This window comes from Oreochromis niloticus, linkage group LG3 (assembly GCF_001858045.2).
Source record: "Oreochromis niloticus isolate F11D_XX linkage group LG3, O_niloticus_UMD_NMBU, whole genome shotgun sequence".
Classification (NCBI taxonomy): Eukaryota; Metazoa; Chordata; class Actinopteri; order Cichliformes; family Cichlidae; genus Oreochromis; species Oreochromis niloticus.
Window position 1 is genome coordinate 27,694,589 of NC_031967.2, and position 24,629 is coordinate 27,719,217.

The 24,629-nt window shown below is 38.5% G+C and overlaps 1 protein-coding gene across 2 annotated transcripts; it reads left to right on the top strand.

The window, feature by feature from the left end:
- Positions 1-9,841: 9,841 nt before the first annotated feature.
- On the top strand, positions 9,842-23,500 carry si:cabz01007807.1 (uncharacterized). 2 transcript variants are annotated; one of them, XM_013277275.3, is made up of 30 exons: positions 9,842-10,031; positions 10,200-10,271; positions 10,902-10,967; positions 11,517-11,570; positions 12,178-12,234; positions 12,332-13,510; positions 13,664-13,783; positions 13,883-13,972; positions 14,120-14,182; positions 14,721-14,780; positions 14,893-14,928; positions 15,186-15,242; positions 15,338-15,388; positions 15,469-15,537; positions 15,895-15,960; positions 16,042-16,149; positions 16,281-16,340; positions 16,443-16,508; positions 16,693-16,746; positions 16,866-16,919; positions 18,109-18,171; positions 18,409-18,519; positions 18,604-18,702; positions 18,797-18,856; positions 18,944-19,012; positions 20,644-20,712; positions 20,822-20,861; positions 20,963-21,017; positions 21,667-22,012; positions 22,172-23,500. In XM_013277275.3, exons 1-30 carry the CDS (start codon positions 10,014-10,016, stop codon positions 22,574-22,576), a joined length of 3,717 nt encoding a protein of 1,238 aa, XP_013132729.1. In that variant the 5' UTR covers positions 9,842-10,013; the 3' UTR covers positions 22,577-23,500. The 2 variants fall into 2 exon arrangements, with proteins under 2 accessions (XP_013132729.1, XP_005459320.1); XM_005459263.4 differs by having other exon boundaries at positions 12,356-13,510.
- The last annotated feature ends 1,129 nt before the right edge of the window (positions 23,501-24,629 follow it).

A 24,629-nucleotide genomic window follows, 5' to 3' on the forward strand; every position in this document is an offset into this window, starting at 1 on the left:
TGCAGGTAAGCTTCACTACTATATTTCACCAGACAGTGGCAGCAATGAAGTGTTTTCTGCTTCTGGATGCAATTAAAATGTGAATAGATAAAACTACTAAGCTCTAAACAGCCGCAGATAAAAGAGGAAATATAAAATCTTTGCTGTTGAACAATTTCATAGTATTGTTTCTAAACGGATGTGAATACAGTGGAATTTTAAGTATATCAGATAAATAGTCATTGACTATCATGTGGGCTGATATTTGTTTTGTTACACTAAATCAAAGTACCTCTAAGTAATAAATAAAAAGAGTGCATGTCTTTACAGTGCCTCAAAAATGTGTCCAAAAATTACTTCTGCAATCCTGCAATTTACATTTACATTGTTTCCTACATTTAGAAGAGTTTTACACCTGTTCTCACAAAAAAGCATAAAGATGTTGAAAGTACCCAAACACCTGCATAGATGAGAGGTAAAGGTAAAGAATTTCACATTTTGTAGCTGATAATTCTAACCAAAACTAGCTTTTTTGCTCATCTCTCAATAACACTAATTTCTAAACTAATACACTCTGAAATCTATAAAATATATATATTTTTAAAAATAATCATAACATTGCTTGATTATAGAGTCCAGTGTGAGCAAGCTTCAGTATGACGTTACACAAGAAAGTGGCAGCAATGAAATGATTATCAATGTTATGATTATCCGTGTTCAGCCTTTATGCTTTTGCCTCTAATGCTGAAATGATCTCCTGAACAGGGAGATCATTACTGTGACTCTAAACAGGAGGACACAAAAGAAAAAGTGTAAGTACACACTACATGAGAATTGTGATACAAACTTTTATAGTAATATTTCTAGAGAGTTGTGAATACAGTGTACTGTTAGATAATTCGAAGTATAGTAAATAGTCACTGATCACCACACTATGTGGTTATATAAGTGTTTTGTTGAACAAATTCAGATTGACTAAGTAATAGAGAAAAAGTACATTATTTTATAGTGCTTCAAAGTTCTGCATAAATTACTACTTATAAGATAATAACACATTTAAAAGTGTTATACATTCAAAAAACCAAAAAACAAACCCCAGACATTTTGAAAACACATACACTTGAATGGCCTTGGTGCCGTAGATGAAGATAAATGCATGAAAATAATAAATGGAAGTCCACAAACTGTCTCACTTACTGCTTTACATATTTCTATGGTTATAACTGAATTCATCAGGTAGGATCTCAACACTTAAAGGCACTAAATGTATTAATGTGACTATGATCTTGGTCGAAGCACGTGTCTCAGCAGTCAACAAATGCTGTTAACTGGATACCAAACTTAACTTAAATTAACTTAATTTAACAACAGCATAAAGTATTAAGTAACATAACCTTATGGTCCATAAAGCAAAAAACCCCCAAAACCAAACCAAACCAAACCTTAGAACGCTATAAACCATATGACAATCTTTTCTTTTGTAATAAAAAAAGGTTAAATTAAGATAAACGTTTCATCCATCCATCCAGTTTCTTTCCATTTCCTTGAGTTCAAGTCATGGGAGTAATCCGCCTAAGCAAAGAAGCAAAGACCTCCCTGTTTCCAGCCACCTTTTTCAGCTTCCTTGAGATATAAGGGGAGTGTTTGTGTAGCAGTCAAGGACAGAGGTCCTAGAGGACCAATAACTGGCTATCAAGGATAAATGTTTCAATTATACAAATTTACAGTCATTATATTTTAAACATATCCATCCTCCATACTGATTCAGATACCAGCACATCAGTAATTTTATACAACACGTTACCGTCTCAGACTCAAATAGTGCAAACAAAACAAAACAATTGGTTTACTCAATGCAGGCCATATATTACATATGATATTCATAGTCATAAAAACTCCTAAATAGAATTCATGACATTAGTGTTTTAATCAATTCTTTAAAAATATAAATAATGCAAGTTAACTGGATAGTTAAAATCTGAAGAAAATCTTAGGTAAATAATAATGGGAAGGACACCTGCCTTTACTAGTTAAGAGATTAAATTTCATTTTATTTTTTCTTAGTCTTGAAAGGATGTGGCTTTCAGTTTCTTTAAAATAGCTCTTGTTTGCTCATATTCATATTGTTTTGCTCAAGCGTTGGAATACCTGTCTTCTAATCAGAACTTTTCTTTGTTTTTAGTGTCCTGCCTATTTTTGAGAAAAAGCCTCCCAGCGAGAAAATTGTGTCTAAAGTATAGATATAATTCAGGCACAAAGATTCAAGACACCTAAGTTCATTTAGAATATCAAAGGAGGGGTCACTGATGAGTTGCTGGCGCTTTAGAGGGTTTCTAGAGTGGGTTACACGGAGTGTTTCCAGTGAAAGGTTAAATGAGGGCAGGAGATACCCCAGTGGAACCATAAAGTAGATTAGACTCTCTTCCACTTTTACATTCCCACCCATGTCTCTGCTCCTCTCCACCTTCTTTATGGCCTCTGTAATGTTTTCTTTAAAAAAACCTAACACACTGTATCTGGCTATAAAGTGTTTGTGAATTCTGCTGGGTGAATCACTGCTGTGGTTCTCAGTGTGCTGTTTGGAGAACCTATAAGTGACCTGAATTTGGTCACAGTAAAGCTGAACAGATTTGAGTGCATTTTTCAAATCATCCAAAGCTTGACTGATGCAGTCTCGACTCTGAGGCTGTTTTGCTGCTTCAGAGTTGTAAAAGCTCGGTTGTAATATGCAATAGCTCCCCAGCAGGGGTCTTGCTCTGTGGCTTTAGTGTACATGTAAAGTTCCCCTTTTCACGTAAGTCATTACCAAAGCCAATGTAGTGGTAAAGATTAGAAGAGGGTGATTCTCTTTGCTTGAGCTTTAGTCTGGCTGTGTCCAGGTCTTGTTTTAGTCTGCCTTTCAAGTCCTCAGTAGAGTCTTTGGCATTGAAGCTTGTGAGTAGCCACATACCCCAAAACTCATTCAGAGCAGACAAATCAGAAGCTCCTGGCTTGTTGTTGCTGCTTTTGTACAAATCATCAAGTTCATCCAGATACTGATTGAAGAGCTCCTCCTTCTTCTTTATGTTTGGAATGTCAGACTCCAAGTAGCTTGATAGTTTGTGAGACACTGAGCTCTCTCGGCCATCTTTAGCCAAGTTTATTTCTGGATCTGACTTTAGAGTCAAAATTTGTTCCAGTATTGAAGACATGTATTCAAATCTTTTATTATTGGGGCTTTTTTGATACATCTTAATCTGTTCCACAAAAAGATGTTGGTTAAGTTTAGTTAAATTCAGTGAACCATCCATTAAAGAGAGAAGGTTCCTTGTTAAAAGCAGCATTTGAACTTGATCTGACAGATGACTAGAAGAGATGATGAGCTGAGCAGATCCTGGAGCTCCTTGTCTGGCACTGCGACCAAAAGCCTGCGCCTCCACACGAGCGTTCTCAGGAAGGAAGGTCTGCACAACAAACAAACCTCCAGCTGTCTTTACTTCTTCAGTAATCTGAAGGTCAGTTCCACGACCTGCGAGGTTGGTTGCAATTATAACTTCTCCTGCTTCAAGCTCCTTGGAAAAGATTGGACTATTGTCCATGTTGTTATTTATATAAAGACTTATCTTTTTGACTTTATCACCTAGAGCTTGGTGGATAATGTTTGCGCGATTGATGGTCTCACAGATGACCAGCACAGCTCTTGGATCCCTGTATGATGTAGGCATGGTTTGTGCAATGACAGCATCACAGATTTTTTCAACCCAGTCTTCTTCACTGCTCACGACTACGCCTTCAACCTCAAACAGCTTCCTGCGTTTGAATGAAGGGATCTGACAGGTTTTGATACCATCATAGATTTTCTGCAGAGTCTCTGTCTCCACTTGTTTGCCAAGAGTCCCAGACATCCCATAGATCTGATTGCCATACTTCTGAAGCAAGCCAACATTGGACATGTAGTTTGTTATGGCTGTCATGTCACTCAGCTTTGACTCGTGCTTCATTTCAAGAAACTGTTGTAGTCCATCACTCCATTTCATGCAGTTTTCAACAACACCCGTGCAGCTGTAGTCTACAGGCACTATCCCATGTTTCTCTATGACATATTCATGATCCTTCGTCATGGTTTGTGCATAAAATGCATTTAATCCAAACATTTAATTTAGATTTGACCAGATCTGAAAAGAAGCCAGGGACATAGCAGATGATTTCAGCTAGGCTCAGTTCACATGGAGTAAAGCGCAGTGCACGTCTTACTTCTTCTTCTGCAGCTCTCAGTGCAGTGCTTTCATCAGAGTACATGTACTGACAGAGGCCGCCACTGGATAAAAGCAGTGACACTCTTTGTGCTTCTCCATCTTCACCTTCTGCCTCTTTGTTAAGTTCCTCTATTGTGCCACTGCTGTTTATGCAGTACAGAGCAAATTGGCAGGATGGGAATCTCTGTTCTACTCTGTTAGAGAACTCAGCCAACTCCTTAACAGTAGCACTACTGTTGACACTTATCAGAGTTAAGGAGCCGTGATTCTTTCTTAAGTTCTCGACTGAGCCTTTCGTCAGTATGCCTGTGTCTTCAGCTATCTGAAAAGTAATAAAGTCATTATCTTCACCCTTTATGCTTTCAAGCGCAACCTGACAACACGGGTGTTTTGGCCCTACAACTGTTTTTGTATCAATCTTACCATACTGGTTAACAGTGTTCCATATGAAAGCCAGGAGTGGGTTGAGATGCTGCAAAGCAGGCATGTCACTGCTTAAATAGACCATATGATGCCCCTTGTGAATCCACTTCATCCACTATTGCACACTGAAATGTTCTCTGCCCAAGTATGTCTTCCCTGTGAAAGTGGTGTCTAAGCCAGTCACCAGCAAACTGTTCAGCAGTGCCATAAACAACTTTACACTCATTGCACTTTTTTAATTCTTCGTTTAATTTTTTTGTGTTACAGTCTACACTGATCTTCAGAAGTTCATAAAATCTTTGCCATTCCCCAAAATCTCTTTCTGCAAGAACCGATGAACTTGACATGATGTCTACTTTTTCACCTCTCAGAGCTCTGAAAGCAGCAAACATGGCCACTATACAGGACTTGCCCTCCCCAGTCCCAACCTGAATTAACTGCCCTGTTTTTGAAAGAGCCATGAGACACCAGCTCACCATCTGTGTCAGTCGTGGCTTATATTTAGACGTTTTTTCCACTGCCCAACAGAGCTTCTGAGAGGTGTTTTTCAATTCCCTCCTCACAGAGTCATCATTGCTATCCTTTATATGAACTGTTGATACAATGTCTCTGACGTCTTCTAGAAGTCCATCACCCTGGTTCAAATGTTCTTGGCGGATTTCATCAAGTATTTCATCCAGGGTCTTCTCTCTGTCTTCAGCCAAAAACTTCTTTAAGGTTTCATCTGTTATACTTTCATCTTGGACAAATTCCAGAAGTGTCTTTCCACCATTGTATTTCCAACATGGAGAAATATAATGAATCTCTATGCAGTGCAACATTTTTATCATCCATGACACTAGATTTGTTAATTTGTCATTTGTTGATTTTTCATATCGTTTCAGAAGAGCTTTGAACAAGTCACTGACTTCCTTTGGGCCCCACTTATTGTTTGTAACCAGACTGTCCAGCTTCTTGAGGAGAAGCTCCTCATCATTATCCATTTTCGGAAAAAGAGTAGAAAAATCTGCTCAAAAAAGAATTTAAAAAGTTGAGGTTGTCATTCTCAGCACTGCATATTGTGAAGTGACAATCAAAAACTAAAACCTGCAACAAATTTAGCAGTTTTACATTTTTTGTATTTTACGTAATATAGTTTCAGTCTGATACTCGCCTGTTAACGAGATGAGAACACAGTCGACTTGTGCTTGTCAACTCCTCAGCTCAACTACAGCCTCTGTGTGTCATTCCAGGTCTTTATTTAGTTTGTTTTACTTTCTCTTTCACCTGCCTACAAGGGAATTTCCTGCAATTCCCACCTTTATGATGCATTTAGTGTAATTTATTTACCTTCAAACTGTGTCCTTCAAATACAAAGAGGCAGATCTGGAGGAACCAAAAAATGTATTTTATTTGCTACTTAAAAACTCATCTACAAAAAAAGTCTATATGTACAGTCTATATTTTTGCCACAGCAAAACTTTTATCTGCATTTGAAAACAATACTTTCAAATCACATCTCTCTCTCTCTCTCGTGTGGTGGTTTAAAAAAAGGAATAAAACTTTCATAATCATTTTATTTATTTGCTTCATCCTTTCTAGACTTGGCACCCTTCAGGTCTGGGCATTGTAACTTTAATTAGACACCGCAGGCGTTGCCTATTTGGAAAGAGTCATGCCACGTCTTTGGCAAGCTTGTTTGTCTGCAGTAAGGTTGGGCGATTGGATGAATATATAAACTATCGATTTACTTATTAAGAGCGATTTATTTGCCCATGAGTAAGCTAAAAATGTTGGTTGAAGCTAAGAGACGCAGTCAACATAAAAAGTAATAGCGCTGTCTTAACAGCACCCTCTTCCAGCTGCGAGCAAATGCACCCTCTTCAGAGTGCGCAAAATGCAGCGATTGATTTAAAATTGATTACGATTGATTTATAATCCAAAAAGTAGCTTTAATAATACTGAAAGAAACAAGAGAAGAAGGTAAAATATTCCCTCCAAACCAAACTTATAAATTCTAAACGTGCAAATCAGTCATGCATGATTACATTGCTCCGCCCATCAAAGTCACCTGAGTGAATATATCACCTATCGTAATTTATTGGACTGACGATTGTCAGTTGGAAAACTGTTACATATCACCTAACCTTAGTCTGCAGAATGAATTTCATCATATGTGTTACACATGTGTGTAAAATACATGTTATTTTCCATCCCTTTGACAATCATTGATTTTCTTGATAGCAAACTATCAAGTATAAAACACTTTATCCTCTGACTAACTGATGCAAGCATTTTTTAATTTAATATGATTAAACATTGAATCAGATCTAAATACCTATAACTATTACAGTCAATCAATTATAACTATAAACTCCTACAGCATAACAGAAACACGAGTTCCCTTTGGGGTCAAGCATTCATGTGCAATGATTTTTGTTCTGCACATATTATTTTGGGCTTTTCTCTGTATGTGTATCTGACATGTCTCTCGCTTGTGAAATATTTAATCTTCAGAACCTCTTTAACTGTCCCGAAAGTGGACTGTGAAGAATGTTCACAGCAAAAATGCATAATTCACATCCTGAGAGTTGAACCCTTTAGATGCATTTTTAATATTTCCACAGTATTTTATATATGATTGGACATGATAAGTATAAAAATTGAACTTCCTCTAATAAGAGTTCCATAATAATAAATAAGAGTTAGATATTCAGCCTCAGACTTTTCTACTTAACACTTCTAGAACTTATTGCTCTGTAGGGCAGGACATGGTGACTATAAACAGCCTGCCTGTTTGGCTAAAGTCATGTTACAGCTTGGCAGGCTTGTTTGTTTGTGGAATGAATAGCATGATACGAATCATTGGTTTTATGGTTTTTCTTTCATTTCCTTGACACTGTAACAGTTTCTCTGTAGCAAGTATTAAGCCTAAATCAGTTTGTCTGTCCTAGACTGGCGCAGCACAGTAGAAATTATTATTAGCAGATTAAACAGAGGGGAAAAGGCAGTAACCACAGAGTGAGCATGTGACATTTGAGCAACTTCAATAGTGGCATTCAGGCATTGCATGCTTCACAGGGCACGCACAAACACATGAATAGAGTTCATACCTGGCTGACACAACATTCTGGCTATGAATGAATGTTTGTTCCAGCCTTAAGTAGTCAGCTTGATCACCAATGAGCTGGAGGGGAGTCAGCATAGCTGAGCATAGGACACGACAGGAGCCACGACTCAGGGAGGTGATCACAAATGCCACACAGGCATGCAGACACTCACTAAGAGAGAGAGAGCAAGAGCAACAGTGTCGACTGATTAGCTGGTGAAAACATGCTTTTCTAGCATCATTTTTAGATGTAAATAACTACAGCATGAGTACCTTTAGAACAGTATTTAATTTAGATGGTCTATCAAAGTTGAAGAAATCAGTTCTCAGACTTTCAGTTTAACACTTCTTGGACTGCTCTGCAGGGCAGGACATGATAGCCATAAAATACAGGTATTACCAGCTTGGATAAAGTCATATCATGTTTTGCCAAGTTTCTTTGTTTGTCTGTGGAAAGAATTGCATGATGTCCGTCAATGGTTTTATGGTTTTCCTTTCATTACTTTACAAGTATTTAATTTATTGGTATTGGGTCAAAAATAGTTGATCCTATGATTAACTGATACAAACATTTCTTTGTAGCTTTTGATTAATTTAATAGCCACATGTTAATTGTTATGAATAATTGTGTAGTTTAGCTAGATTTTTGAAAGAAATCCATCTATAAGGTCTCAGTATTATTTTAGGAAGTTTATTCATGTATAAAGAGAATTCTGGTGGCATTTTACTATTTATTTACAATGAACTGAATAAATGATACAGACATACGAACAAAAAAGGACAGTAGCATGAGCCAACCAGAACCATCACTGCTCATGTTGTGTCTTTTAATGAATGTGCTGGACAACACTACACAGCATTGTCTTTGGGATGGAGGAAGAGTAACATTTGTGTGAGAAAGAGCACACAAAACTTAAAAGATCCTATGAAGATTATGTATTAGAAAATAAAGAGTTACATTTGAATATGCTGTGTGTTGACATGCATGTGTGTCGGTGACGCTATTAGTTTCCAGACTGTATTTAGAGTGGGCGTGGGAGAAGATTGAAAAGCTGATGAGCTTTTGAGCTGTCTGCGAGCTTGGTCTAATGAGTCATTTCAATTGAACTTCCTGTTTGAAGATTTTGCAGAGGCAAGCAGGTGTCAGCACATTTTACAGTCGCACATACACTTTGTTATGCTGTATTTTACAGTTTTCCCATAGAAATAAGACCATTTCTCACTATCAGATTATACAGATCTTCTATAGAGCTTCTGCCATTTGACACTTCTGACGTTGTTAAACTAAGAATCCAGTGTCTTCAGTCACCAAAGGAGGCAAATCTTAATAATCTCCCTGAGTGTCCACATACTGCTATTCTTTGACATGACCAAAGCCCTGGAGTAACAAGGGGCTCTGGGATGTGAGGATGGCTTTTGTTCATATGGGTTCACTACTTATATAACAGTTCAACTGAAGATGAAGATATGATGTATTTCCTGTTATGCATTTCCAAATCTGAACAATAAATTGTTATTCAGTCAGTCTGCGTCTGCTTTCATGCCATTTGTTACACATTAGAAAGCTATGTTGCATTCAAAGTAGGTGTCATAAATAACAATACACCGTCACGTCAGCAGCTTTGGGCCACTCCGCCTGGTTAAGCTGGGAGAGGATAACCGGTCTGTTCGCACTGCAGCTAAAAAAAATCAAGAAGAAAAGCAGCTACGACAAGCCGGCCGAACAGGTAAGAGACCGGAAATTTACCTTCAAAGTAATTGTGAAAAAACGGCTCTTAATTTAAACAAATTCAGAAGCATAATTTTTAGCTGTGGTTGCTCAACCTTGACATGAAAGAGCGATCAAAGGACAATAACAACGTTTTAAGGCCGGGAAATTAAACAGGTGCTATCAAAGTATTATTATTATTATTATTATTTATTATTATTATTATTACATTCTTGACTTTTTAAATGGCCGTGACAAAATTAAAGCATTAAAATATAATGTGTAGAGGTCGAAGGCACTCTTAAGCCGTGAATTTTGGTGTTATTTGGGTTTCAAGCGGACGGAACAAGAAACGCATGTGCAGAAAATCCTTTTATTTTGAAAATCCTCAGATCGGCCGACCTGTCACAGGTGAGTGAGAGTCAGAGCTAATTATAAACGTGACTCAAGTAAGTCCAGAGGAGCTGCTGCTGCGTTTAAATCTAACAGAAAGTTGATTGTGTAAAGGATAACTCACACCGGTGGGGAAACACATACCGGTTCACCTTCAACATCAAAAAATTAACCAGTTTTGCTCATCATGAGGGAAGATGCGGCTGTGAGTATTAAAAAAATTCAAATAAATAGCGAATGATCAGTGTGAGACTGTTACAAGCTAATTAGAATGTGCAGGCTGACGCTTTGAGGAGGTTTAAAACTTTCCATTGTCAGAAACAGCAGCTTCATTGTTGGTAATCGGTTACTTTGATTTGTTTGAATATTGTAGGAAAATATCGAGGGAGGGGACGGACACGGAGAGGCGACAACATCAGAAACTGCATCTGGAGAGAGACGACGTGTGAGTACTTAAAAGTGCACTACTCAATGAACCACTCAAAAGATACTACAGTTTTCACATTATGTCCTCAGACTGTCAAACACTGATCTCTTCATGGTTTCATGTGTCGTCGCCAGTTTCTCTGTACTGCTGCTGGCATGTTGTGTTGTTTTTGTTAAGGCAAACGAACTAGATTGACATACCCAGAATATCAAGATGCCTCCTGTCATGCATGCCTTTTGCACAGCAAAGCTAAGTTTGTGCGATCACTGCTGTTTGACTCCTGTCAATCACAAACATACATTGATACGTTTCATTTCTAAACACGAGATTCTACAGGAGGAGGAGGCTTACATGATTTCATTTTAAAGTAGATGTTGCGTGACTTCTTTATGTCGTGCAACAGTCTAGTTTAAAAGTACAGCTGCTTTTAAGCCTCTACATACTGTATGTACTGTGGAATAAAAGTAAAAGAAGAACCTTCATCCTTAAGTCTCAGAAAGTTACATGTAGCTATTTTGTTTAGATAATCGTCATCATTTTAACTGCAATCTGAAAATATTCCATTGATACCAAACTATCACTGGTATTGTACTCGCTGGCTCACAATAAAGAAAAATGGACCATAATCCATGCATGTTATCTTTATAGAGTATCGTGGAACTGCAGAATATGCTGAGAAGAGTTTCCCAGAGTCCTTTCCATAATCAGTACAAGGTGAGCAGACACAAATGCACACTCTTGCTTTCGATCTACAATCCATACTTTCTTTGGAGGAAGAAGAGAGGGGGGAAAGTGAGGGGGGGTGTCAGAATTTCAGGTTGTCTAAAAATTTTGACATAATACCTAAAATTTGGTGTGTTATTTGTTTTTAGTTATTTTCTCAAAAGTTTAAATTAGTAGGTCACAATTTGTGACAACCTGAAATTTTGACAAATGAATGGCAAAAAAAAGAAACCACAGAGGGTAGAAACCAGTTTTTCACCTACACAGAACTGCAGGTTATGTAAAATTTTCGAGAAGCATTGGTTCCCCTGCATGAGCACAGATGTGCCTCTGTCATACATGTGAGTTATGGTTTAAACGGCGCCAAATTATGAGTTTCTGTTTAATAGACAGGTGTGGAAGTGCATGCCGCATGCTTTGAAAAGTGTATTTATTGATTAGCATTTCAGGCAACTAACACATGATACATCCTCCAAATGTCATTATGTAAATGGTTCACTCTAGAAATTTTTTTTAGTGTCAGTGACTTTTTGCCCACAGGGTGGTGAGTGGTCAGCTGCTGCTACAGATGTGACAGACAACGTTGAACCACAGGTGAGAAGAAGCCCCCCCCCCTCTCTTTTTTTTTTTTTTTTTAAGTTTGTGACACTGTTAATTTAAACTCATGTTTGTGTTTTTATAAGTCCTCCTTTTCTGTCTGTGTCACGGGTTAAAGCCGCACCCTTTGTCTAATCACGCTAACTGTTATCAAGAGATCTTGTCTGACTGGACTTTTCTATTAATAAAGTGCCTTGTCAGCATGTTGTAAATGGCCTGTATTTGTAAAGCGCTTTACTAGTCCCTGAGGACCCCAAAGCGCTTTACACATCCAGTCATCCACCCATTCACACACACATTCACACACTGTAGCGATTAATCTTAGACTGTCATTAAAAGAAGCATATCTTCGTGATGCTTTCCAAATGACTTTGCGAGAGGCACTATTCTGGTATGTGGCCATTGAAATATTAAGAAAAGATCAATTATGGGCAATACTGAAGCAACTAAAGTTAAACTTGTCATAAATACTACCCTGCTGCCACCCTACCCTGTGACAGTCTGTGTAATTGTTTCAGGAACATTTCCTGTTAAGCCCTGAGATATGTTTTTGTATGTTTGCATGACATGACTAAAATCACTTCCTTTACTCTCCTTTTAAAAGAGGAATGGAGTCAATGGGAGTTCTTCCAGGATGAACCCTTTCTATGCATATTACCTGGTATGTATATTACACTGATTTCATGCTTTTAAACCCAGATGACAACATCACGTTTCTGTTTTGAGGTTGTTTTTTTTTTTGTTTTTTTTTTTAAAAGAATAATGTTGTGCTCCACTATCAGGAAAACAAAGGTGACATAACAGAGGACAAAAGAAAGAAAACTTCGGAGAGCGTCGACTGGGATTCCATGTTTGTGCCTCCACCTGACTTTCAGAACTCTCCTCTGGATCTTCCCTCTGAAAATAAGACTGAGGAAAATGGAGGCATGTTTCCTGAACCCAAGAACAACCTGTTCAAAAGCCAAAATGACAACAATGACCAAGACCTCTTCCACAGATCAGTACCAAGTCATAATGCAACTGCTAATGGTTTTCATGATGTGACCCTGAACTCTCCAAACTTATTTAAAGCAAGTCCGGCTCATGGGCAGAACCTCTCTAAGAGTTTTCCGTCCAGAAGCTCTGACCTTTTTAAAGGCGAAGAGGACGATCTTTTCCAGGCCGTTAAAAATGAAGATTTATTCGAAACTGCCTGGGCTAAGAAGGCAGGAACTTTTGATAAACCTGCCAGTACATTTGTAGACCCATTCACATCTCCTTTAAATAAGGAGGATGATCTGTTCCAGACTCCAAAATCTGCTGTGGCAAATTCATTTTATACTGCCACTGAGAAGGTGGATGATCTGTTTCAGTCACCACAGCCATTTTACACTGCCCCAACCAAAGAAACTGATTTATTTCAGGCAGATTCAACAAAGGAAGACAGACAAGATACTAAAGAGAAGGAACTTGTTGGCTTGTCTTTTAAAGAAAATTTGAGCGCATTTTCCACTTCATCGACGAATTCAGTTGATCCATTCGCAAGCCCGATCACAAAGGATTTATTCCAAGATGTCTCCAGTTTGGGTGACCCATTTGGTTCCACTCCCTTTACAAAATATGACCCTTTCCAGGACGTTTCTAGTGGGACCCCAGACATTTTTCAGCGACTTCCATCACGGAGAAAGGCCTCCAAAAATATTGCCTCAAATTCCTCATACTCTTCTCTTAACAGTCCTTCAGAATTGAAATTGGATGTGCCAGACGCATCATCTTCACATGTATTTAAAAAATCAAAAGCTCCGCCACCAGTTCCACCAAAGCCTTTCCAAAAGCCACAAGAGATTACCTTGACAACTCCTCAGGGAACCAAGCATGACATTCTTCAGCCGACCCCCATCATTCAGGCCGGGGATCTGTCTGACTCACCCGGCCAATCTCCAAGTAGAATGAACAACGTATGTAACAACCATCATTCATTATCTGTACATTCAAGTGTGCTGTGGTGAAGTTCCCTTTGTCCTGTAGGATGTACAGTATATCAGCAGCAAAGTTTAACTCTGATTTATACGACATGCGCCTGATAGATTCTTTTATAATCAATTTCACAGATGCAGTCTTTTAAACGTCCGCCGAAGCCGCTTCCTCGAATTCGACATCGAAGGCCGGAACGGCCACCACAGCCAGAAAAGCCACCAAAACCAGAAATTGCACCACAGTTGGAATCCCCTGTAGGCTAAAAACTGAGTTTTCTGCTTGTTGAACTGACAAATACACTGGATTTACTTTGCTTTTAACAGTCTTCTTTGTCTCCTCGCTGCTGTATTTAGAGTGAACCTGAACCAAGTGTACCGAAGGTCTCTCCCAAACCATCCTTCAAAAATCTAAAACCGATTACTCGCCGTAAACAAAAAACTCCGGTACGCCATGGGGTTTAAATTTCAAATTTATGTGACTAATTGGTTTGCACATTAAATATAATAAGAGCTTAAAACAGCAGTTTTTTAAATGATCCTCTGAATAGGAAATATTCTTTTTATAAATATTTATTTATTATAATTGTGCAGGAAATGAAATCAGTGGAGCCTGAGAACTATGTTGTCTTTGAAGACATCCTGCTTATTGGGCAGGTAAGTTTCATTAATCAAATATGAGACTTTGCAAACATCACAAATTTGCCAGAGATTGCGATGAAGATGGGGACTTTCTACAGAAAGACGGAGGCAACACTGTTTCTGAGATCCTATGGAAATGTTGGATGGAATGAACATTAAGACACTTTTACTACTGGATAATGTCAGTAGGCTTAATATCCCTTCCATATAAAGATACAAGACCAGTGAAGCTAAATGCTTACCTTTATGGCTACCAATCGATCACATTCAAGGCAGTTTGTCTATTGGAAAATGTTATTATCGAATGATGAACTGACGCTGTATATTGACCTGATGGTAAAGAGAGACAATCTGAAATGGAAGCCAAACCTCACTGGGCGCAGGAATGCACTCTGTTTAGGGTGGATATGCATACTAAAACTAAATGGCACCACCACTGCGTCACAAAAGCTCTTCTGCTGTTGTTGCACAAACACATATTGTAACATGAATTATTACAAGAGGGTGGGCAACTGGCAATATAAAGATCTGTTTTATTAACATCTTAAAACAGGAAAGGTGTGTGGAAGACTGGCCTGATGACAGTCCTCAGCTAGACCCAAACTTCAAACCTGTAAGGACACATTTCTTAAAATTGACCTTAGAGAACATCATGAACCCATGTCTATGCAAAATTATGCTAAAAACATTCAAGCTACTAAACCTGTGATATTTTTTTCCCCTAGTCAGGAACACTGAGACTGCGAAGGGAGTCGCTGAAGGTCAGACACCGTTTGTTATTTGACTAGCTTTTATTTATTTATTTTTAATCGTTATTTTAACCCTCTCAGGCTCAAATTAAGTTTTAGTTGCTAATGCACAACCAAGTCCTGCAGTGGTACTTCTGAGTAAAAAAAACTCATAAAATATGTATGTGGGGTAATCAGGTTGTTAGTGTTTTAACTGTTGCAAATCTGCAACGCCTGCCTTGAGAGGGTTAAACCAAAAAGAAGCTAAAAGTCAAAAATATTTTCTTTAGGCAATGGCTGATTCTGATGGAGGAAGTAGTGAAGATGGGAGTCTCAGCAAGAGCAAGGTATCATCTATCTCATTTTATTCACTGTTACACATTCCCGGCTGTTTTACATCCATATGTCTTGCATGTAGCTTCACCTCCGGTATTTCTTATAGAAAAAGAACAAGACATTCAGAATGTCCCACTTGTCCAGGAGAGGGTCAAAGGTACGCTACCAAAAACAGTTTCCCTGCTTCTTTCTGTGTGACTGTTTCTCATTTTAATGCCAAGGATTCTCACCTTTTAGAGCAAGTCTCCTGATGACATAAATAACGGGAAGAGCAACACGCCGCCCCTCACGAGTAAATCATCCAAGGTAACACTAGATTGTCCAAATTCTCTGTGGTTGGGCAATATTAAAGGATAAAACTGGGAAAAAGGGAAAACATTATTCTAGGAAGAACAAATAAAATTATCAATGCTTTTAGAAATGGTTCAAGTGGGAAACATTCCTGTGTCTCGGGTGATCTGTGCCTTGGGTAACCTTTCAACTGCTAGGCAAATCTGTAAACCACTACACTCCCAATAGTTTAGAATTTCCTTAAAGTTTTATAGTTAAAGTAATAAATATTAATAAAACCTGGGCATGCCATTTGCTTGCTTCACTGTAAAGTTGGTCATTATTAGATTCCTAGCGAACACACTAATTTAAAAGTGTCGTTCTTATTTTCAGGAACAGTTTTCAGAGCTGCACATGTCTGCAGAAGAGCTTGAAGATAACAAGGAGATGGACTACAAAGTATAGATTATGTTCCTCCCTCTTCTAACATTTCAGTAGAATTCATAACTTTGTTCATTAACAGCATGTTTGTATTACCAGAAGAAAACTGTGAAGCCAAAGGTTAGTCACCTGTTTAGGAGACCATCTGCCAATTCTCCTGTGATGGAGGAAAAGGACATGAATGGACATTCACCTTATGCATCAAAGGTAGGTTGTGTGAATGTGTAGTTAGTATGGATACATGAATTTCCCCCAATTTTTGTGTAAATGCTTTGAGTTGCTGCCATGTGATTGGGGCCTGATATCTGCATTAACAATGGATAATGTGCATTTTACAGGGGGCAGCTTTGGAGCAAAGCAGTGGTGAAGAGGGGGAAGAAGGGGAAACTCACGGAGAGGTTCATGCTCTGAAATTTGTTTGCTTTTGTTATGCTTATGTTAAATAACAGAGTCTGCAGACTGCCGTGCATTTTAAGAAATCTGGTCTTTTCTCTCTCCAGAAAACCAAAAAGTCATTGAAAGTGAAGTTTGTGCCACGCAGAGGATTCGTCATTGCTCCAGTTAAGGTATTACTTACACACACACACACACACACACACACACACACACACACACACACACACACACACACACACACACAGCACTATTTAAATTTCAGATTCTACTGCTTTGTAAGTAAAAATCATGTGATTTGCAAAAAAAAACAGTTTAAAAAAAATGCAAAAATGTTTTAAACCATTTTCTCTTCAGACAAATGATGATTCAAAGGGAGCTCATGGTTATACACCTCATAAAGGCTCAAAGGTAGGAGTGTGTAAACTAGGACTCCTGTAGTTTGGACATTGCATGTGATGTTGCTCAAATGTCGTATTTGTGGTATGAAGGCATTTCACATTCTTGAAATTGTTGTTTTTTCCATGTAGGAGAAATCACATGACGGAGCTTTTGGTGCACATGGCTACACACCTGATAAGAAGGTAATAGTCAGATCTGGCTTGCATAAACCTGTCTTCTATAACTCAGTGTCCTGTTTATAACCAGTTTGCTTACCCTTTAAAAAAGGCAAAGAAACAGAGTTGTCATGGTTTTGTTTTTAAGCACTTTTTATAGTAGAATGAAAATAAGTAAATCGGTACATAAAAAAGATGTATTCTTAACTAACCTAATTGTCATTACTTATAATATTATGTTTAGTTTTTGTAATGAATTACTATTTTTGATTACATTCCATATTAATTACTATTTAGAAACCTTGTAGTTTGAAATGGTATTTGATGTAATGAAGCCTTGTAATCACTCTGTCATCACTCTGCCCACCAATATTGTCATATTGTGACGTTAACATCAGAACTGATAAATTAAATTATCACATGAGATGGGAAATTCAAATTGCAAGCTTACCAGGAGTTGTACCAATGAAAGGGGAAATATTTTCTTCTATCTTACTATAATACACGGAATCTGTTTGCCTGCAATTAAGAGTTGCGCAATAAAATTTGACATGCATATTTTGGCTCCTTGAAAATTATCTCTATCATATTATGTCTTCATGTTGCCAAGCAACCACCTACCTACCAACGGGCTTAAACTGTACTCTTTATAGCATTGTATGATATTGAATTTCACAACGCTAAGATGTTGTTTATAGCCACAAAATTAGAACGATGCCTCCTATGATACGTGTTGTTGCCTAGCAACCACCTGACAATGGACTAAAATCACAGACCAAGTAATACTGCGCCATGAGCATGTACTAGTATTATTGAATGCATGAGTTAAATGTGACTCAGTGAACCCACCTTAAATCTTAATAGGACAAGTTTGCTTTGTTTGGATTGGCCGTCTTTCATTTCATACTTTAGAGATGATTGTGTCCTCTAAAGTTTAAAAAGATTATTGGATTATGCAAACTTAAGTTATTGGTTTCCTCTGAAGGGGAAAAATAAGCCTTCTGTATCGCCTTTAGTAGCTTTTGTATGCTTTGTGAATGACTTGTCCTCAGCAGGATTTAGTTACAGCTTTATGGGTGAATTCATAACAGATTGAATATTCAGGAATTTTATTATAATATTTTTGCTCTGAGTAATACTGTCTGGATTCAGGATGAGTGATGAGTTTTTGATTTCTGATTTTCATAAAGTTTCTTCTTTTCTTAATCTGATAAAGACCAGCTGGTGTGCAGAGGAGCTAGAAAGTGAAGAGCTACATGAAATGGAGGACTGCAAACCGGTATTTTAGATTTAGATTTTTTTTTTTTTATTATTATTTTAAATTTCTCATATTTGTGTTTTGTAACAGTACCATAAAATCTTTGAAACAAGGTATGATGCAACAAAAAGAGCAATTTGGACAGTTTTTTTTTTTTTTTTGCCGAGTAACTTGGAAAAATGATTCTGATCTATTCATGCTGTTAAATACATCTTTGTGCCATCACCATGACAAATAAAATTGTCTTTTCCCTGTTAGAAAAAATCCAAACCTAAACCTCCCCGTCCTGTGCCACGAAAACCTAAGACAGCCAAGGGACAGAGCGAGCCAATCGGATTCAGCTACCACACACCCCAGCAGGCATCAAGTGTATGTTTATCGAACAAACATTGGCATAACACACTATTGCTAACACTTATTGAGCTTTGGGTTTCATTTATTTATTTCGCGCAGAATGTGTTTGCCGAGGACTACACGGCAGACAGAGATTTCAGGAGTCCCGGAGAGATGTATGATGAAGATGAACAAGATGAAGTGGACTTCTACAAACTGGTACTCATTTCACTTTGATTTACTTCTATTGCTTTCTTTTGCCATCATGTAATATATGACTGAAAAATACTTGTTTTTTCTCCCCTGCCAACAGAAAAAGACCTCAAAACTTCCAAAGTCCCCCAAAAAAGTTCCCAAAAAACTGAAACGCAAGGTTTGCTAAACTTTTCAGGAGTTTTTCTTATTGCTGTCTGGTCTTCAGGTACAAGACCGCATCATTACTCTGTTGTTTTTTTTATAGGGCAAAGTCACACATGCAGAGAGTGAAGATCCACCAGGAGCTAGCAACTACCTATCAGAGGCTGCTAGGGTGAGTTCACGGCTTTTAACATGAACAAAACTGAATCTCCAAACGTTGAATCTGTTCATCTGGACGTAGCGTTTTGTGGGAGAAACGTTTCGTCACTCATCCAAGTGACTTCTTCAGTCTCAGCTGACTGCAGGTTTCCCCAAACCTTATAAACAGTACATTTGTATAATGACTGAAACCAGCCCACTGAAGGAACAATGGGCTGTGAGGTCAGTTCCTTAATCATAATTATGCAAATTCTCATGACCATTGATCAACAATCACTGACCAAAACCCACTGATCAAAGAACACTGATCAATGTCCATGAGTACCATTCACAGAGAGTTGGGGAATGGCTGCAATCACAGCATTGTAAGATGGCGAAAGATGTACCCTTAGGCCCCCTCCTCGATTCAGAGATGGTCTTTCCCTTTTCACGTAAATGGCCTCCTTGGTAGCTCTTCTGTGTTGTGTCATCCGCTTCGCTAGAGGTTGTTTGGTTTCCCCGATGTATAAATCCTGGCAATCCTCCTGGCACTTAACAGCGTACACTATGTTACTCTGTTTGTGTCGGGGGACCCGATCCTTGGGGTGGACCAATTTTTGGCGCAGCGTATTTTGGGGTTTAAAAGCCACAGAGATGTGGCGTTTAGAAAAAATGCGTCTCAACTGTTCCGATACTCCTGACACATATGGGATCACTACAGGTTTTCGCTTGGGCAGCGGTTGTCCTTCTCTCCTGGATCGGCTGGAGCTTTCTTTAGGTGTCTTTCCAGCTTTGACAAAAGTCCAGCTGGGATAACCACATTTACTCAGGGCCTTCTACGTTTCTCCCACAAAACGCTACGTCCAGATGAACAGATGCAACTTTTGGAGATTTACTTTCCTGGATGATTGAGAATGCATCAAGACAAACAAAACTGAATGTTACAAAAGTACTTTTACTTACACAGCAATGAACAGTGTGTCCATAACTATTATCTAGTCAAACCAGTATTAATGTCCTCATAAGAAGCATTTGCTTCCTCTCAGGTTATTCTGGGTTGTGATACACATTCTTGACTTGGCTTTGAGTTTCATAACAACTTCAGGCTCAGTTAAAAATTTCCCATTGAATCATCTTCATGGAGAATTTTACCTTTAATCTTTAAAATAACAATGCTGTCATGGTAAACTTTGAACACATATCAGTGCTGGGTACAGCGTTGTTACCAGTTTTGCTATTTTACACTAATAACTCTGTTCTAAGCTTAATTTAGTAAATCAAGAGTGTGTTGCTGTGACAGAACCGAAGCCTAAAACAGGATCAAACAAATTGTTCTGAGTGATTTCCTTTCCTTGCCTTAAGGACACTTTGTCGTTATTTATACAAGGCAAACTTTAGTTTCTCAGTCGTCGGCTGCTTTTTGACGGTGAAATGTTTTCGTCCTCACTGCTGCCTTCGTTCTGTTGCTCTCTGGACCACATTCCTTTGACATGCGGCCAGACTGGTTTAGTTGCATAGTCTGACACACCAACTGCAACTTGATATGTGCAAGGGCTCAGCTAATGCTATGTTTTGATAAGTCATGTATGAATGTGTGCTGCAGAGACTTGTTGACTCATTCACTGGTTTGTTTTTGGTCACGTCCACCCCTCCTTTCCATTTTAGGCAGAGTGGCGGGCTGCTCAGATGGATGAGCAGGCTTTGGCAGAAAATGAGACTGAAGATGATGATGGGGTCAGTTTTTGTTTTCGTTCTTTTTTTTTTTTAAACACTGCAGATACTCAGTTTTAAACAGGCTTGTTTACTGATCTTTCAAGTAAACTGTCATGCTTCATTTTCACAGGACACTGATAGTTTGATGGAGTGGTGGAACACAGTGGAGCGTGAGTCACAATCAGACTTGTTCACATTCAAATAAAGGAAGCTAACACTTTGACATATCTTCAAAGGTTAAATAACACCTGTTGCTTGTTTTGCATTACAGAATGGGACGAGGTGGCATCAGACGATGAGGAGATAGTCATGAAAGATGACTCCAAGTATGTGCAGTAATTTACAGCTTGATACCAGAAGTTAATGTTGTGGTAATCTGTTATTCAGTAAATAAGTATAGTTACTGAGAAAAAGATCTTATAACCCCTCCTTTTTAAAATATTTTTTCTAGGCAAATGGGAAATGAGTGCAGTGTTTATTTTGGGGGTTTTTTTGTTGGTTTTTTGAAATGTTTAAAAACGCGTGGAAATACAGTAAATAAGGTGAACTAGTTTCTAATGTGGTTGAAAGTTAATTATCAGGTATGGACCACCTTTATTCCTTGTAATCGGCTGTACTCTCTTAATGAAGCTTTCTTATAAAAGCTCTTCTTTGCCCTGTTGGCTGCCTTCTGCTCTGTTCCCTGTCATTTTGATCCCATTGATGTCATTTTGATTTTATGGACAAACTACACACCATGCAGATGGAATTCTTTTATAATTTGTTGTGAATCATTTTGGTGGTGCAAAATTTAGCCTGGAAAAAATCTGTGATATTGGTTCACTTATATTCTGGCTAAACTGGGAGCCAGGAATATTGGCCTCTTCAGGTCAGGTTAGCAGACAAGCTGATGGGATCCCAGATGTTATTTGATCAAGAATCCGATTTTAACTCGCTGCTTCCAATTCTCTACTTTGGCTCTCAATTATTTCCCAGGTCGTTCACCATATTGGCAGACAAGGTTCATCGAGGCCTGCGTGTATTCAACAAGGTCTTCACAGAGCGAGCTGAGGTCCTTTGGCAGGACATCATCAAGCTCCACGCCATTGCTGATGACATCAACGAGTTCCACCAGAAAGCCAAGATTGCTGGCATCACTGGTGGCACCACCACAGCTGTGGGCGGTGTGACAGCTATTGCTGGCTTAGCTCTGGCACCCTTCACTTTTGGTGCCTCTCTGGTAATTACAGCTGTTGGTGTGGGTGTGGCGGCAGCTGGAGGAATAACTTCGGCCTCTGCAGCCATCTCGGACAATGTTAACAACATGCAGGACCAGAAGAAGGTAAGCTGCAGTTTTATAAAGCGCAGTGCCGTGGATCTCAGAGCAGTGTTTTTACTTCTCATTTGAGGATTTAATGCAACTTTTTTGTAAAAGCTAAAAATGACTATCACGTCTCATCTCGTGCTTGAACCTGCCTTTTTCTTTTCTGACTCTCTTTAGGTTGAGATAGTGCTGCAAGAGTATGAGACTCACCTGCTGGACATCAACAAAATCCTCCACTTTGTCAATGAGGGCTTGTACAAACTGCGAGGCCATCCGTTTCTCAGGTCTGGCACCCAGCATTACTCAGAGGACTGGGAGATCCGCAGGGCCGTCCAAATGATAAGCTTGGTCGACTCCCCCGTGATGCGAGCGACGGAAATAACTGACGGAGCGGTGGCCTCAGTGCAAGGACTCTTTAAAGGCATGGATAAGTACTTCACCAAGGACTCCAGGGAGCTGAAGAAAAGCTGCAAGACGGAGATGGTAGCTAGACTAAAACAAGTTGCAGCTGTGCTCAATGACACAATAGTGGAACTTAACACCATCAGAGAGGAGCTTCAGGAGACCACTGGAAGTATTTGAGCAACTCCAGCACATTGCTACTCATCTATAAAAGATTACCAACACCCTCTCCTGGCTCAGTGATGGAACTGTTGATTCATTTTGCACCTGCCATTAAATATGAAGTTTCAGACTGGTTTATTCTATTCGAGGTGCTTCGAGTAAATTACAACTGTGCTGCAAGGAATGCAACACATGTGACGCTTGTAATGATCACTTTGGCTGCAGACAATACAATGCAGTTTCATGATTGACTTGATTTCATGATTAAAATGTTTGCAGTGGAAGTATTAGTAGTATTGTGTTTGGTAAATTTTACTCTCGCAACTATTTTTTTATTATCTGTAAGATCAACTTTAGTAATTGAAGAGCTGAACCCATTTTAATTGTTTAGAGAAAATGTGACAGTGCTTCATATTCACAATCAAAGAAATGTTTGGGTAATTTATTGAATATGTTAATTTATTTTTAATATATCATTGTACTGCTCTCCTAAAAACAAGCCTAAAGTTTATAAAGAGAAATAACCCATTTGCATGCGCATTATGATGATTTTTTTTTATTATAATTTTTTTTTATACTGGTGATGTGTCACTATAATGCAGCTTTTAACTGGTATTTTTTTTGTTTGTTGTTGAATTATATTACATGGCATGGATTTGAGATGCTCTGTGCTGCAAGATATATTATAGATTCATATAGATTTTACTTTGTTACTTTAACATTTTCCTTTTCTGACGAGTTATTCTGACTCTGTACATAGAGCAACCCTTTTTCTTCCTTTTTTTGGTAATCTGAATGAGCCTCTATATTAACTGCTATATTGAACCTGACTATGAATAAAGGAAGGCTTTAGTTTGTGAATCTTCCTGCATTAGTTTTAACCTGAGTAAGATGTATTTGTCAAGACAGTGAAATAAAGAAATATGCTCGTGTAACACTGAACCTATGTGTACTTCTATAATTTGACTTGGCAAACCTAACATAAATAGACATGAAATTAGCATTAGAGCACAGTAAGTATATATTATGGTAGAATTAAAGACTTGGCCCACAGTTTGACGCTAGTTTCTTCATTTTGTGTTTTGGCTGTCAAAAGCAAGTTGTAAAACTATAGAAAATTTGCTTTAAAAATGAAGTCTTGAATAGAAAAAATACCAAAACAAATAAAAATCCAAAGAAATGAACAGGAAGCTGTTTTGTTAGTAAATTGGTTTGTAGGGTGGAGAAGTGTATTGGGGAGGAGCTAGAATAAAAAGTTTGTTTGCAACATTGTATCTGTGAGTATTTACTGTCATAATTAAAATGCTAGAATCAAATGTTTGGGTTACAGAACTGTGATTCAAAAAAAAAAAAAAAAAAAAAAAAAGACAGTGGAGGCACTCATTTTTCACCTCATATAATCTATCCAATATACTAAGGCTACGTCCACACGTACACGGGTATTTTTGAAAACGGAGATTTTCCGTTTTCGTTTTTAAAACTAATCCCGTCCACACGTAAACGCAGAAATGAAGGAAAACGCTGCTAGGAACATGCCAAAGCAGCAGGTGGCGATATATTCCTAACCGTGTAGAAATGTTGGCCAATCAGAAGTCTAGGAGCCTCGGTGGGAAATAGTAAACAAAGATGGGGCATAGAAGCAGAACCGAGTCGTATGTGTGGAGGGACAGTAACTGTGTGTGTATAAGTAAGCATTTAAACACCGCAGAGAGTACAATTAACGGTAACAGTATTGTAGAAATTAATTTCACCGAAACAATAACGTGGCGCACAGTGTGACGTCAAAAAAGGCGCACACCTATGACGCTGCGTTTTCTCCGTTTTCCTCGTCCACACGTAAATGCAAAAACGGAGTTTTCGAAAATATCCACCCTGGCAGGCGTTTTTAGAAATCTCCGTTTTCAGTGACCGAAAACGCCGTTTACGTGTGGACGAAAGGTGCAAACGCATAGAAAAATCTGCGTTTTCAAAAATACCCGGGTACGTGTGGACGTAGCCTAAGACTCCTTCACAGGACAGCTAGTTTATTCCATCTTGTCTAGGTGACTGCTAATGCACACACTGAGTCATG